We start from the raw sequence: 17201 nt of genomic DNA, 5'->3' as shown, positions 1-17201 counted from the left end.
AGTCTTTACTGGAATTTTTCACTTTTATGTCAATCTGATTGACGCAGACAAAGTTGATGACTTTTTTTCTAACTTTGTAGAAACTTTTAAAAATGAATGAAACTGGCAGTTGATGGAGAGAAATATTTATCTTTTTTGCATAATCTATTTTTTATTTATACTTTTTTATATGAATGATGCCAAAGACAACTGACATGATGTTTGTATTTGTTTACCTGAAATATATGCGGTGCATATTGAATGACTGCAGTCGGTTTGCTCAGCTGGGTGCTTGTCTTTTCTAGTTTTTAGCAGTCTGTGGAGGAACGTGCGGCAGTATCATTTTCTTATTAACGAGGATCAGTTTCAGCGGATTCATGAGCGTCTCCACTAAAGACGTGTCTTTTGAAACTTTGACGAGACTTTTTGTCCCTGTGGAGCGGTGCCAGAGCCGCCGGAGCTGACCGCATCCTTTCTCAAGGACGAACGAACAGCTGCTTCAAGGTAAGCAACCTCACTTGGTCATTTGGTGACCCTGCAGCCAGACAGACAGTGATAAACTCTGTATCAGATGCCAGTCATACTTGAGAGCAGTAGTTTGACAACTGATTAACTGCGTAAAAATGTAGATTTTGGACATTTTGTTCATATAGACGCTCAATTCTTTGTATATATCACAATTTGTGTTTTATGATTCAAAATAATAATCATAAAGTCCAACTTAAATGTTCATCAATGGAGTGATGCTTTGATCTTGAGGCACACCAGCTTTATTGGTCTTTTTGGCTTGTGCGTAAAACGCGCAAGTGTCTTTGAAAGGTTAAAAATTGGAACGAATTATTTTCTACTGTTGTTGGCTAAACTTTATCCATATGTTGTCATTATTACCAAGGAAACAAAAGTGTGAAAAGTTTAATGTGACAGGCAAGAACATCTGTATTCCTCCTTTATCAGCAGTGCCAGCTGCGCAAAACATGTCCACCAGGGATTAGTCTTGTAATCATAAACTACATCTGGTCTTCACTGAGCCAGTCATTATACGTTTTTATACGATACCCCATCTGATTACGTCAAAAGATGTACGTCATTGTTTGAGGTTTGTGAGCCAATGAGAGGGCTGGAATGGGACACGTTTGGGTTGCCGCGTGGTGGGAGCGCGTAATTTGATGCCTGATGTGAAAGACCGCTACGCGCACACGTGAAAATGAGAAGCAATAATATTCTAGTGTGTAATTTAATGTATTACTATATGATTATTATCTTCTCTGAATGGATGTTGGTAGCTGACATTATTGCTGAAGTTGATCAGGAGTTCCTCCGGCTGCTCTGACTGATCTTGTTGGAGATCAGAAATGTATAGATTGATGCAGATATGACAGAAACTAATGTCGGTGCCATCCGCACAAAGAGCCCACTGGAGACAATGTTGGCAAAATTCCTGTCTGCTGTTGGCATAAGAACTTCCTCACACGCCTACTTCACACATAGTACATGAATGCAAATGAACATCTGTCCCCATCCTTTGACATAATCTCTTCCTCCATTCTCCCACTCCGGTCTCTCACTGTGCAGATTTACCACTGTTAAACCCACGCCCGGAATGTCCATCTGTGAGTTGGATGTCTCAACATTCCTGTCATGTATTTATGATGTTCAGTACAGTATCTATCCTACCCATGGAAACTATACTTCCTACTGACCTGGCTCACTGACCTGACCTGACTGTACTGACCTGAAGCGTTTGACTTTAAGGCCGAGGCAGTGTGAGCTGGAAGCATGATATCCACCTGTGATGAGGGATCAAGTATTAAGAGCAGTGCCAAAATATAAATGTGAGATCACGCCCCTTCCATGTTTGGCCCAACAGATTTTCATGCATACTATAGATACATTGTGATTTATACATCCCAGGTTTTTTTGGAAAACTGATACAGAAACAGCTGCAAAGTTTTGCTTTTGCATGATAGCTGCCGGACAGTTAATCCAACCAAAACTGCATTGTTTAGAAGTAAGCATAGTTTACTTTACCTATGAATGTGCTTTTACTGAAGCTGAGTTAGATGTGCATGTGTGGCTTTTAAAATAATAGTTAAGGACAAATGTTCTTTGTCAAATCTGTTCATCTGTGCACCTTCTGTCTGTGCACACATGCATCGTGACTAATACCAACTTACTGTCCTTAATCTCAGCCCTCGAGGGACTCTCTGCTGACAGTGGGGTTCACTTCTCTTCAGTGAGGGAGGCAGTCTATCTCTTGGGCCTGTTAGTGGAACAGTAAACACCAAAACAAAGATTTAATTCTTTTGTGCAGCTACATGGGGAGTCCGTAAAGGAAGAAAAGTCACTTCTATTTGGCACTCTTCAATGGTTGACACAGTCATGCAGTTTACTCATCACTGCTACAGGATGTTCCTCCTCACAGCGCACAGAGCAGTTTACTACTTAACAGAGGGAGGCATTCCATGGCTGGTCTCCATTAGGGCTCACAACAAGTCCCACGTGCCATTACTGCTCACAGCAGGGGTCCTCTGGTCTATAGGGCCTCTGGGCTGGCAAGGTATAACCACTGAAGTCAGGAGAGAGTGCATGTGTGCAGCTCCTCCCAAACACACAACACCAGCCCCACCACCTACCTCATATACTGTGCATTAATAACACACTTTTTTCCAGGTTCCCTCTGTAGGTAAAGCGGCCGTGAGGCGGCATACAGCAAGCCAGTAAAAGTGAGAGAGTTTGGATGTCGGTGAGGGTCTGAGTTAGATTCCCACTACCTCATACTGAGTCAGAGTCTCACAGGGAGGCCTGGTGCCAATGCTAATGCATAGGAGTTATGATGCACCACAAAGCAACCCGGGGGCTGTATAAGGAAACTTTTGTTTTAGTAGCTGCACAGCCAAGACTTTTGGCTTCCGTGCATTTTCATTTTTGTTGTCATAAAAGGTCAGAAATCGTTTAATCTAAATCCCAGTCATGTCCTTTTTTCTGCCCTAAAAAGCTCCAAAAACCTCTCAATTCATCTTTAAGGCTTTTTATGGCTGACCGTAACTTGTGTTATCTCTTTGCTGTGATAATACAGAGAGTAAAAATAGAATTTTCTACCATGTAGGGAGGAAGCAGAGTGATTTTAGAGCACTGCTGATAACCGTTGGTGGTCAGATAAGGGGAAGTGTTGGATGAATGGGTGACAACCTGGGCTCAGAAGAGGGGATTTAATGTGAAACTACACTTTCTATAGATCTGATGGTCTTATGTAAGAAAAAAATAACTTTTCCAGCATGCATTTTGAGCATAAAGTTTTGGAAAGACAATGAAGCATTGTCATCTGAGACATGTCTGAAACTTGGTTGTAAATTGTGCAGCCTGCCTGCCACAGAGGCGTAAGTCCAGCTCCTCAGCTGGCAGTGAACAGAGCCAAGTCCACCACCTCCAGCCTCTTTCTGCCCCCTCCTTTTGGTGACTGCCATAGATTTCAACCTCTCACTTATTCACTTCCTTCCAATAAGCTTCCTCTCTTTATCCTCTTTTTACTGAATACTGTTGTCCCCTAACTCTCTTTAACTCTCCTCTTCTGCCTCTTTACCCTCACTATCTTGTTTTCTGTAGAAGGGATGCATCGCCTACGTCTGCTCATTCACAAAAACCGAGAGAGAGAGAGCGGGGAGGAATCCAAAGGGAAAATACTGTATGTCTGTCACAACATATTTTTGGTTCGAATCTAACAAACAGATTCACCACAATGATTTTATTAAATAATGATCTGCAGCCTTACCTCCAGCCATCACTTTTAAATTGAATAAAGCTAAAATGACACCAGCAGCAGTGTTTAGTGAATCAGAGGATGCACCAAAAAGCAGCCGATGTTGACTAACGCAGAACACTCCTCTCAGATGTTGTAACCTTTGTTCCTCTGCCAATCCGAGCCTTTATCACACCTGATCTTAATGGCTTCCAGAAGGTGAGGAAATAAGGAGACAGTGGAGGAAGGAGGAGAGGGAGCGTGTAAAAGTCAACTCTCTACCTCTGCCACTTGTGGCTGTGTCCACCTGATTCCAATCATGTGCAGTGCGGTGTAGCACAGTGGGTGGTGTTACTGTTCAGCTCTGGTTCTTATAACGACGAAGCTCCCACAACAAGAGCACAATGTGACCACATTAAGGGGGGTTTATGGGAGGAAGGAGGAAGAGGACGAGGAAGAGGAGGAGTGAGCGGGGTCAATGACTTCCTGGCGGCGCCTTTGAAAACTCCCATGACCCTTCGGTTCACTTGGAGTGTTCAGTTTCACTGAGAGAAAATTAAACAGTGCAGTATCCCTTTAAAAATACTGTGAGCAGTTTTTAACTTGTTTTAAACAACCACAATTTGACATTGATTTCTCAATATGAGCTAAAAAAGCAAACAAAGCCAACATGAGGAACACGGACTACTTTAATGAAGTCATTTTTATCCCTGTTGCCACTGCCGCAAGGTCTGTTTCTGATATAACCTCTTACAACACACTGCGAAAAGGCCTTGGTTCACTATTTTCCTCACCAAATTTAGTGTTTAATATTTTTATTGAGATTTGAATAACATACAACAATATACATCAACAAAAAGAGGGAAATAAAATCCCCCAGCCCCCCCAGAACCAAACACCCCTTATCCCACTGTCACAAAAAGAAAAATGTCTGTAAAACACAGACATGTACAGTATATACAGACCATCAGTGTAGGAGTCCGCCAGAACATGAAGATAAGGATTCATTCTTGTACCCTTGTTGACGGTTTGTTAAAGAAATTTAAAAAAGGCTTCCAAACCTGATGAAACTTTCTTTCAGAGCCCTTCATTACATATCTAATTTTCTCAAGTTTCAGATGAAATAGCACATCGTTAACCCAGTGTGATTTTGTAGGGGGTGCCGCATCTTTCCATTTCCAAAGTATCAAGCGACGTGCCAGCAATGTTGAAAAGGCAATGAGTTTCTGACCATTCGCAGGTACTCCCGAAACCTCAGCAATGATCCCAAAAAGTAATAAGAGCGGGTTTAAGGTTATTTTGACACCAAGAATATCAGAGAGTGCTTCACAGATATCTTCCCAATATCGCTGTATTTTGGGGCAAAACCAGAACATGTGTATTAAAGTGGCCTCTGCTGATTTACATCGGTCACATGTTGGGTCAATTTGAGAGTAAATTCTTGCCAGCTTGGATTTAGGGAGATGAGCACGGTGAACCACTTTGAACTGAATAAGAGAGTGTCTTGCTTTCCTCACCAAATTTAAAAGTTAAAAGGAGGTCTAAAGACTTTTTTTTGTTGTCAGAAGAAGTTAGGCACACATGGAAGTGTCAGCAAAAATATATTGTTCCACTATATATCCACAGGGGCCACCATTATGGCACAAAAGAGGAGGTGCATTAAGTAAAAACAACATTACAGTCGTTTTATTTCGATGTAATCATACAACCAACTATTGCGTTTTCTTTTTCTTTTCAGAATTATGTCACTATCATTCCATTTTTTTTTTCCAAACAGGGAATAAAACTGTGTTCATATCAACACACAGTAGTTAGTATCTCAGAAAGCAGCCCCTGAAAGTTTACTGGGAGGGAATGGGAGCCCAGCTTTGAACATATCGAGAGTGTCTCGCCTGAGTCAGCAGCCAACTCTCCAGTCTTTCCCAGCCACTCCCTCTCCTCTGCCTCATCATCTGCTCAGGGACACGTGAGCCATTCCTGCATCCTGCAACAACCGCCATGAGGGCCATCTCCCACTTTTAATGCCTTGCCCTGCCCAGCTCTCTGTCTCACACACACACACACACACGCACACACACACACACACACACACACACACACACACACACACACACACACACACATACAGAAGTTTGTGCATGCACGAGTTTACAATACGCATTGCTCGTTCATTTTCCAGACTATGTAATTCATCATTCGTGGCCGTCTGCATTTTTCTGCTCACTAAACATCATGCCTCTTAGATTTCAAAATAACCTCTGCAGGTCTGGTTTTCCAATACGGCTGTGATAACGTGAAAATTGTACATATTTCTGGATCAACTCTGTGAGGCTTTGAGCTAGCATAAATATAATTTTCATATCTTCAGTAGTCTGAATCTGTTGTTTATTGATACAGATCAAAAAGTTGTCATAAACATGAACTCCAGGTCATTCAATCAAGACGCCTAAGCCACAGATGTGAGCAACACTTAAGCCTGATTTGTGAGTAGCACTCTTCTGGACAGAGCTGCAGATTTTTCATTGTTACACTTTAAGCTGACGACTGCTGAGTCACGATAACATAAAGATGTTAGCTTTATGTTATCTCAGCTCCATGCGGACCAGCAAAGCTGTCTTTGTTGGCTGTACTTCAGATTTACACTGCCTGTGCATAGCGTCCAGTCGTGACACACACACAGATTCCTATACATGTGTCTCACTGTATAAAGACACACACACAAACACACACAAGTCTGGAGAGCCTTGTTATATTTTACATCCCATCACAGGCCTTGGAGCTGGGACCCTGCTGACAGGGATTCCACTGCTCTCTTGAGACTGCTCTTCCTCTTACAGCACACATGCACTCACACACGCAGCTTTTCCTGCATGCATGTACACACACATGCTAAACACACACACAGTACATAAAATGCTTAGCTCACATGTTTGCTCAAACACACAAATGCAGGAACACATGGCCAGCCTGGCAACAGAGAGACTTAATGGTATTCAAATTTTTCCAGACAAGTCTCATGTACAGTAAATCTGGCATCTTTCTGTTGTTGCATAACCCTCATACGCATGTAGGGATTCTCTAAACTGTAATAAATCACTTAAGTACCATCACTCATTGTAGACTACCAAAATGGGTCATAGAGACATTTCCTTTACTTCTCCATTGATTAGAAACTAAATGCTTGGACTGAAACAGGTTCAGAGTCAAAGACAAGTATAAAAGAACATTTAAAATCCCAAGTCAGAGATAATAGTCTGGTTTTAAACCATCAAGAATATCTGCATGGTGTTAAAAAAGCAGTTCTATCACAATCCAAACTAAACTTGACATCTAGAATTTCAGCCACAAAATCTGTTTTTAATTTGTGTCCCAAGCTTTTATGAAAGATAAGTATTGTGTCAGTGCAAATCCCCCAGAATATTAGTAAAAGTTGAGGCTTTGGTCTGTGCATCATGCAGTATTAGTTAAGCTAGCAGCAGTTTGTCAGTCCACCACTTTAATCCAGACTAAAACAACCACACAGACTTTAAGGACTTACATGGACTTTGTGTTTACTGTTAACTAGCAAATGTTAGCATGCTAACATGCAATGGTGCCCATGCATTTTCATATTTATTAATGAATCCAGGTTGAAACCAGGATGCTCTACCTGAATAAGCTATACTTTAACATTGAGGCAGCAGACACCAGGGGTTCGACCAAACTGGGGCACCGACTTATGCAGGGCTGGCATGAAGTACACATGAATAAAATCATTTATTGACCTTGTCCTCATTATTGAAATGTACCTTCCAATATTGAAATATCATACAGATGTTATATTCCAGTGTATATTTTTGTAACTTTTAAAAGTAAAAAGACAGAATGACATCATTGAGGCTTCGATGCTTGGTTCTTAGGGACTCAAAAAGAAGTCACTGGCAATATTTCTACATGTTACCTACAAATGTAGTTGTGAAAGTTTGACAGTGTGCAGTAGCCTGCGTGTATTTTTTTGATGGACTGATTCTTCTCCTAGAAACCTCTTATAAAAAAAGTTGTGTGAAGTATTCGTCCATAATTTAAGTACCAACAAAATAAGATACTTTACATCTTAATACAAAGAAAACTACTTGCAGGCAACACAGTCCATATTTTAACATTAGCCTCCCTTCTGACAAGGCAAATTGTAGTTTTTGGGGGGCACCTGGGGTGGCCAATCAGATTTCAATGGGCTGATGCCACCCCCAGCCATCCCTCTGGATGTGCCCTTGCTCGACACTCCTTCAACGCTGGAACAGTCTCTCAAATAGTTTGAACTATTATGTCTGAGCAGAAAAGAGACCGCAACAACATTTTAGAAAGAGTGAGGAAACTCATTCATTCATTCTTCTCTCTGCTAACCCATTAACTCTCCATCAATGTTAAATTTGACCTAATTGTCTTGTCTCTATGTCAGCAGGGGTTTTACTCAAGAGAACGTCGATGACGTCAGAGTGAGACTGCAGCCAACTTAAGGTCACAACACACACAGATCCACAATGAGAGCCTTAATAACCACATTGAAGGGATTCTCTCACTTCCATGTGCTAAGATACAAAAACAAACTCAAATCTTGATGTATTCCACATGTACTAATGACTCTTTACCGGTACACACGTCATATACTGTCAAGTACATCCACACTGCTCCAGAGCGACAACATCCACATGAGTCAATGACACCTTCAGTGTCACGATAATCCTCTGATTAGAGGCTAAATCTCAGGGGGCACGTATGGACGCGCTTCATAAGTGACTTTTAGCCTGCAGTTAATCTTCCTGCAGTCTGAGCTAATTGTTAGTCTTGACCTCTGCAGTGGATCGCACGCCCATGAGGGAGTACGAGACGCTATGATGAGCACAGCACCCCAACAGCTGGCAATGTTGCACAGAATCACTTGATTACACAGAGCTGACTGTGTGTGTGTGTTTGTGGATCATGACCTGGATTCAATTTCACAGTTTGATTTTGTATTTTCACCACAAACTTTTAGCCCGGGCGAGCGTTTCATGTCTGTAAAGGGTGTATCGTAAATAAACAAGCGGTCAGAAGGCAACAAAAGCTGCGCAGGGTTTGTATGTTCTCCATGTGTGCGCAGTGGTTTCCTTCAAGTCCTGTGATTTCCTCCTGCAGCCCAGAGACATGCAGATTTGGTGAAGTGGAAACTGTGAATTCCCAGTAGGTGTGAACGTGTCTGTCTGAATTAGCCCTGTCATGCCCGGGTCAAAGAGTTACATTAATAGATTTGCAAAGCCTTCCTGTCCTAATTGCAAAGATTTTTTTACAATCATTTCTACACCAGACATTCAGAAAGCATTAGGTGCTTTTATTTTGATGGTATTTTAATGATGAAACACATTTCTCTTTAGCAGTGGCTGAGTTCATTCAAAGTTAATACTGAGAGACAGGGTGAAAGAGTTTATTCTGCACTACCATATATAGTTGTGAAGCGTAACACACACATGCACTCAAACACATTTGTGCACGAACAAAATGAGGTCGAAGGTGAAACACTCTCTCAGCACACACAATTAAAAATGTGTATTTTTTTACAGACACACTCCCCTCTCTCTTTTTCTCTCCCTCTGTTGTAATAAGCTTTTAAACATGCATTAGTGTGTGTGTGTGTGTGTCTATGTGTGTGTGTGTGTGTGAGAAGTGTATGTGTGTCAGGGGTCTTGTAAATGGGCGGCTGACGTTAAGAGCCTTGCCACGTGCCAGAGGAGGTCTGCTGCACTGGTTGTGGCCTTCTCATCCAACGATCAAATTAACAAGACATTATGTCTGAGCCAAGGTTCCTCCCTTTTAGCTTAGCCTCTCTCTCTCTCCTTCTCTCCTTCTCTCCTTCCTGTTTTCTTCTTTCCAAACATCCATCTGTTGTCTTCTTGCTCACTTTTACCCACTTTCTTTTTCTTCTGACTTTGTCTCCCAAACTCTCGAATCAATTCAGTCTCTCTCTTTCTGTCTTTATTCCCTCCCTCCATCTGTCTTGTGTGTGTTTAGGTGTGGTGTAAAGACTCCTTGCCAAATCACAAACTCCACTGGGCTTTGTGTACTCTGATGATGACTTTCTTTCTTGACCTAATTTACATGCATCGACTGAACTGACACATAGAGCTAATATTTAATTCTGTATATTGATGAAAAATGCAAGAATATTGATTTCCTTTAAGCTAAAAGAAAACGTCAGAATCTGAAATTGTAAATATTTAAATTGCAGCTTTTATGCCACAAGGGGGACCTTCACTATGACCCAAAAACATATTTTTTAAGCGTCAGACATCCCCTGATCTTTCCTTTCCTCTTATCCAAATAATCGCATCATGCCGCGTCTTCCTTCTATTTACTGTTCGACTTATCTTTTCATCTGTTTAATCCTAGTAACGACTGTCTCGTCATATTTTCATTGGGGATTCATGGAGGGGAAGAAGCACACGTGCAGCATTAGAAAATCTAAAAAGCCCTTGTGTTCTTCTTCCCACGGAGATATAAACAGATGACATCACAGGGTGGTCCGCTCTGCATTGAGCTGCGCTGAGTGGGTCTCTGCTGGTCTGCCAAACAGATGGCGGTAGCAACATAATGAGGGCTGGAAAACTAGATTCTGAGCAGAAGATTCTGTGCAATAGGGCTCAGGCTCAGAAAAGTCGGTCACTGCGAGTTAAGGCAGGACTTGTTCTTCACTCGTCCCACTTTAAAAAAAAAAAAACAACCTCAAAACTCCTGATGGTCAGGATCAGAGATCCTTCAGAGGAATGCTTCTCTTGAAAATATCTTGAGCTCTTTATTACAATACAAGAGAACAACAAATAAAATAATAGTTTCAATCAGGCATTCAGACAGCACTTGGTTGGATGTTTGGCAGGAGCAGCCAGCTTGTTGGTTAATTAGGTCAAGAAATCTTGTAATGTGTGCCCACCCACACTAAAGGAGGGCTGGAACAATCAGCTACTCACAACTGTCTGACATTTACACAGGGGTTTTGGGGAGGGGTAGAATGAAGGGAGGAGAGGGGAGACGACAAGGGGGGGGGAGACTTTACTGCTTTCTATACCTGGGTTTGTTGTAGTAAAACAGGGTTGTGTACACCGTACAGGAGCACTTTGAATAATCAGCTTTCCTCTGCAGAGTGATGATTTTCATCAAATCTTCAGCCTGTATTGATACAAGTGTTTTCTGTGGATGTTGCACACTATTGTAGCTATTTTATTTAGTACTTATACATGTGAACACATTTATCTCTCTCATTTGGCTTCCCAAACCTTTGCAACCTCAAAAGGAAGTCAATTCCATATTCATGTTAAGATGTGTGTATTTTCTAAAGGCAGTTGATTTGCATAATATGAGATACAGTTTCAACTGTCAAAGCATCAGCCTTGTAAATAACAGAATCAAATTCAATAGTTTTTGTGCTACATTTACTAAATGTAGTCCCTTTTCTCCACATTGTGTCCTCAGATGAAGTGCCAGAGAATTCTAACCTGCCTGCGGATATTTGGGACCACCATGTTTGGCGTGTCCCTGCTGGTGGGAATCACCACAGCCTACATCATGGGCTACCAGTTCTTCACCACAGCCCGCAATCATCTATCCTTTGGCCTTTACGGCGCCATCTTGGTCATCCACCTCATCATTCAAAGCCTCTTTGCGCTCCTGGAACACCGAAACATGCGGCGGTCCTTGGAGACGCCCATCAAACTCACCAAATCCTTGGCGCTGTGCATCGCAGCGTATCAAGAGGATCCAAACTACCTGAGGAAATGCTTGGTGTCCGTGAGGAGGCTGACATACCCAGGGATCAAAGTGATCATGGTGATCGATGGGAACTCAGAAGATGACTTGTACATGATGGATATTTTCAAAGAGATCATGGGATGGGACAAATCGGCCACGTACGTGTGGCGGAGTAACTTTCACCACAGAGGGCCCGAGGAGACGGATGAGAGCTACGCCGAAGGCCTGCAGCAGATCTCAAAACTGGTGCTAAACAACAAGTGTGTGTGCATCATGCAGAAGTGGGGCGGGAAGAGGGAGGTCATGTACACAGCCTTCAAAGCACTTGGGAGGAGCGTGGACTATGTGCAGGTAAGTCTATGACTTAGAAATAGACAGAATGGGTGTTAGGAATTGAATTTTCAAGAGCCAAAGAAGAGGAAGTTGTACAAAAAAAAAGTAGGGACAAGGTGTTTAAACATTGCAAACCGGACACCAGGTAAATCAAGGACAAGTGACACAAGTGTGACCTGAGATAGAGGAAAAGGGTAGAGGGCTGGAGAGAGAGAGAGAGGGGGGCTCTGCCAAGCTACATATAGGGTCCACAAAGAGTCTTTTGTGCAGCTTTTGACGGACTGTGGCTGTGTGTATCGTGTTGTGTAGTGTAGCGTGAAGAGGGCCGGCAGTAGCTCATGTCTAAGTGTAATAACAGATCTGTTTCACAGAGCTGAGTGTTACATCATCAAGTGCATGAGTCGTACCCAGAGTAGGGGCCCTCAATGGTCTCAAAAGAGATGAAATTCTGTTGTTTGTTTGCTGGATTTCAATAAAGAGCTGAAGACTTAGAGAAGAGATACATTTCTGTAGGACTAAAGACAGATTTTATGAAATACTGCTGTGGAGAGAAATCATCCACAGAATAATAACCTGTGTATGTAAATGACACTTAGATTACATCTTTAGAAAGCAGTCCCCAAGGCTGTTTGGCTGTCTGACAGTCCAAGATTGTGCAGTGGGGTTGCTTAAAATATGAACCGCACAGTACCAAGCTTGGCAGCTCAGAAGCTGATGAAGCATCAGGAAACCTGTTTTTATCCTGAAGGCAGTAAATGCTGAGGAATATGTGCTGTTCAGAAGATTGATAGCATGGTCATAAACCATAAGAGTTAAGGAAACTATTCAACTTGTGATTTGTGTCAGGCATGATGTGTGTTTTATGTTTCTTTCAAAAGTTAAAGTCAAGAGCAATAAAACAATTCAACACTCCTAAAGGGTTTGACTCATACAGCCTTTTTGTTCTGTGAGAACCAGTGGCTAATAGCAGCTAATGTTAGCATAGCATCTTACATACTTTCCTGTGTCATTGTGTTGACTTCTTTGCACCACTTTGGCTGTGCTACCATTTAGCATTATTTTATTAATAAGGCTATATGGTTAAGTTTTCCCCTGAGGTCACAGTAGCCCAGACAAGCTTGAAATTTTTTTTGTAAAGAATAAAATGAAAAGGGTAGCAGCATGTTGTCATCTAGTGTTTAACAACTGCAAATATTTTCGGAAATATTCCCAGTTGGCTAAATCACACCATGATGTTTTTTTTTTGTCTTTTTTTTTTTTTTGCACTACTTTGAGCCAATAAGTTAAATAAATGATTAGTTATAGCATGCGCCCCATTTAAAGAGGTCATTGTCCTTGTCCTGGTGGCCTTGCATTTGTTCTACAGGAATGAATGTTAGTGTTCAACATTATCTCTCTAATCAAATTCAGCATGAAAATGCAGAACCCATGAGCAAGTGGCACATAACTACTGTCCAGGTCTCCGTTTGAACTCACACAGAAACCAGACATAAGAAGTGGAACTCATCAGTATCAATGTAGTCCCAGCACCAATCAACAATTCACTGATGATTTTAAACCTGCATTTGTTCCTCATCTGCACCTCCAGTCTAGCTTCTGCAGTTGTTTGTCAGACTGTAAACAATGACACAGCATGGAAAATATGGTCTTGGTTGAATCATATCATATTAATGGCTCCCAGACTGGGTTCAGGATAAATGGCACAAGTAAAACCGATTCTGTCGAACCTTTCATTGGCCAAAACGCAAAGTCTTTACGCCATACTTGTTCTGAAATGTACTGACTGTTGTGTTACAAAAGGCATGCTGAGCAAGTAACATAAGGTGCAACCTTTTGAATGTTAAAACATGTGAAATGTTTAATGAGTTTGCAATAAAAAGCTTTAGATTTGAACACCTGCAGCAGCCTCCAGTCTGCCAGAAACCTGTTGTTTTACAGACATTTGAAAAGAAATTACTGAAACAGTGTCAGAAGTCATGCCAGTACTCTTTAACGTAAAGGGCAAGGAGGGACAGTGCTTCGTGCCTTTTTACTATCATCAGGCTCTGACTGAAACAGATGTGCTCTGTTAAAAGGGATTGGGCTCAGGGTCTCTTTTCCTCACCTGATAAGGCTTGGGTAGATTACCATTTATAGAAGAAAATAGAGAGAGCTGAAAAGAGCATCAGTTGTGAACTGCAAGACAAGAAAAGAAAGCTATAAAAGCCAAGTGAACTTTGTACTACCTTTAAGTCATGTCAAGTCCAATATCACATGTCGTGAATTCATTTTAAGGGGCCTTAATGATCTTGTGATCACTCTATTCTTGGAAAATGACTTGGATAGAAATAAATACTTCCATTAATTGTGTTTTTTACATGAAAGTAGCTGATGATCTTCTATATTTATCTTGTGGCTTCTGCTCAGGTGTGTGACTCTGACACCATGTTGGACCCAGCATCATCAGTCGAGATGGTGAAGGTTCTGGAAGAAGATCCGATGGTGGGAGGCGTTGGAGGAGATGTACAGGTTAGTTCCAATACCAAGCTCATTACTGACATGCAAACTTCATGACATATGTACAAACTGAGCTCTTTACATCGATTGCATTTCCCTTTCATGTTGAACTTACTTCTTTATCTTTTGGTGAACCAATTCCTCTTTAGATCCTGAACAAATACGAGTCGTGGATCTCCTTCCTGAGCAGTGTGAGGTACTGGATGGCCTTCAACATTGAGCGGGCATGCCAATCCTACTTTGGTTGTGTACAGTGCATTAGCGGGCCTTTAGGAATGTACCGGAACTCTCTCCTGCATGAGTTTGTTGAAGACTGGTACAATCAGACTTTCATGGGATCCCACTGCAGTTTTGGGGATGACCGCCATCTCACAAACAGAGTTTTAAGTCTCGGATATGCAACCAAATATACTGCACGATCAAAGTGCCTCACTGAGACGCCGGTCACGTACTTGCGGTGGCTCAACCAACAGACTCGTTGGAGTAAGTCATACTTCAGAGAGTGGCTTTACAACTCCCTGTGGTTCCACAAACACCATTTATGGATGACTTATGAGGCCGTGATCACGGGCTTCTTCCCGTTTTTCCTCATTGCCACTGCAATCAAACTCTTCTACCAAGGAAGACTCTGGAATATTTTCTTGTTTCTACTCATTGTGCAGGCGGTGGCACTGATCAAGTCGTCATTCGCCAGCTGCCTTAGAGGTAACATTGTCATGGTATTCATGTCATTCTACTCCGTACTGTACATGTCAAGCCTGTTGCCTGCCAAGATGTTTGCAATACTAACAATCAACAAGTCTGGATGGGGGACCTCTGGGAGGAAAACAATAGTGGTGAACTTCATCGGCTTGATTCCTATATCAGTTTGGTTCACCATCCTCTTCATTGGGATTCTCTACACAACAATCCTGCAGTTTAAGAAGCCCTTTCCTGACTCTGAAAAGATTGTTCTGATCATAGGGGCAGTCGTGTACGCCAGTTACTGGGTCATTCTATTGATGTTATACACAGTGCTTATCAATAAGTGTGGGAAGAGGAAGAAGGAACCACTCTATGATATGGTCCTGGATGTATGACTTGCAGACTACGGTCATCATTTACCACTGAACTTTCTTTTGACATTGTTCTATCTCACACTATGTTGTTGTTATTCAAATGTTGTAAGATGCAGAGCAGCTCTGGAGGCAAATTGTTGAGTTCAACCAAAATGGAGTTTCTGTCAAGCTTGAATGGGAAAACATTGAAATGGCAGTGGCTGCTTTTTTTTGTCCATTCATGACCATAACAATTATGATCTTGGAATGTCAGCATGTCAGCTAATTGGCTTACCTAGCTGTCTTTAGCTGAAAAATTCAGCTACTGTAAGCTAACGTGCTAATCTTGATAACTCAGAATGGCAAGATAAAAAATATCTTGTGGTTAGCAGCGAGAGTGCTAGGCTTTGCAATATTAGCTACCTCTTACCCATGTCGTTTTCACTGGTCTTCAGTATGACATTTACAACTGAACCAAAGAAACTGTGGATTTTTATCTACTACCATTTGGGTTCAACTTGACCAGTAAAATATTCAACCTCCAGAGCATCATTGTATCACCAATAACTGTCTGTACATCCTGACCAGGAACAAGTTAACATATCACTCCCACTATGGAAGCCAAGAAACCACTGGTACATTGCTTGAGTTTATATTAAAACTGTCAAATGACGAATGTTATGGATTATGTCTGAAATCCAAGTGGAGCTGAGGGAGGCTATCACCATCTACCAAAAATGTAATGCAGGCAAATCATTCTGGATGGTGAGTGTGGATCTCATTGACACATTTCCATTTCAAAAGTCAAACAAAAAATATGATTTCAAGAAAGTTTTTAGTACTGTGGAAAATGCAACAGTGATCCCTTCCAGTGTTTTATGGCAGTTTTTTCAGTAGAGTAACAATATCAAAGAGTTAGGGCTTAGGGTGAGGCTTATAAGGAAAGGGCTTTAAAATGGAGAGCTGCTCTTTCTTTGTTGCATCCATGTCATATGGGAAATATTCTGCCTTGAGGTCTTCTCACATTATCAAAGCATTTTTGTATCGCATCAGCTCATTATTCCAACTCCTACATTGCTGCTAAATTGCCCTCAGTCCAACCATATCACTCACTGCAGTGCAATTTATTCTTTGTGAATGGATGTGTAAAGGTGTGAACAGGTGTGAGATTCAAAGAAGTGTTCACTTTGTGCCTTGAATATTCTGAAAATTCATTGTGTTCAAATGTCTGGACTCTCACAAGCCTTGCAAGTTTTTTTTCCCATATGACATGAATGCAGATTTATTCTCGACGTTTACAAAGTGAAGAATCTCAAACTGATCGCTGATTGGTGGATGCAATCTCAACCAGATCAGGTGACCAGGTGAACACGTGACCAGAAGAGAGATGGTGTATCATTGCTGCTGTGACTATTTTATTTTATACAGATGACAATGACATTTTTAAAAAGAATATGAATAATGGGCGCGTGTTGAAAGATCATTTTAACACTTTTGTTGTTTATGTATTTCTTTCTACAAAGTTGAATGAAAACCACCAAGTAGACACGGTGGATCTGTTCCACTCCAAGACTGTGGTGTTCCCCTGCAATGTGCCCTGGCTCTCATCCTTTCTTTAAATACTGTAATGAGGAAAACGGATGCATCTCGGTTTTCTTGAATTAAGTAGAACAATCAGTTTAAAATGCATCTAATGGGAGACAAGTACTACCTGATGACAGGAATGTGAAAAGGGCACTTGATGAAAGGGGACAGCGTTTTGGAATGAAACAAGTCCAGTGTTTGCTAAAGACGACCAGGAGCAGACGTAAGTTTAATTCTTATGCACTTTTATGTCTCTCCAGTCGTCAAGTGTGATGCTTGAC

General features: G+C 41.6%; 1 protein-coding gene across 1 annotated transcript; it reads left to right on the top strand.

Annotated features, from left to right (window-relative positions):
• The first annotated feature begins 407 nt into the window (after positions 1–407).
• Positions 408–16339, top strand: has2 (hyaluronan synthase 2). The gene is made up of 4 exons (XM_034698234.1): positions 408–483; positions 11195–11821; positions 14210–14311; positions 14449–16339. Exons 2-4 carry the CDS (start codon positions 11195–11197, stop codon positions 15376–15378), a joined length of 1659 nt encoding a protein of 552 aa, XP_034554125.1. The 5' UTR covers positions 408–483; the 3' UTR covers positions 15379–16339.
• The last annotated feature ends 862 nt before the right edge of the window (positions 16340–17201 follow it).

The sequence above is a fragment of the Notolabrus celidotus genome, chromosome 12 (genome assembly GCF_009762535.1).
Source record: "Notolabrus celidotus isolate fNotCel1 chromosome 12, fNotCel1.pri, whole genome shotgun sequence".
In the NCBI taxonomy this organism is placed as follows: domain Eukaryota; kingdom Metazoa; phylum Chordata; class Actinopteri; order Labriformes; family Labridae; genus Notolabrus; species Notolabrus celidotus.
The sequence above is the reverse complement of the archived record's forward strand: the minus strand, read 5'-3'. Positions and strand labels throughout refer to the sequence as shown.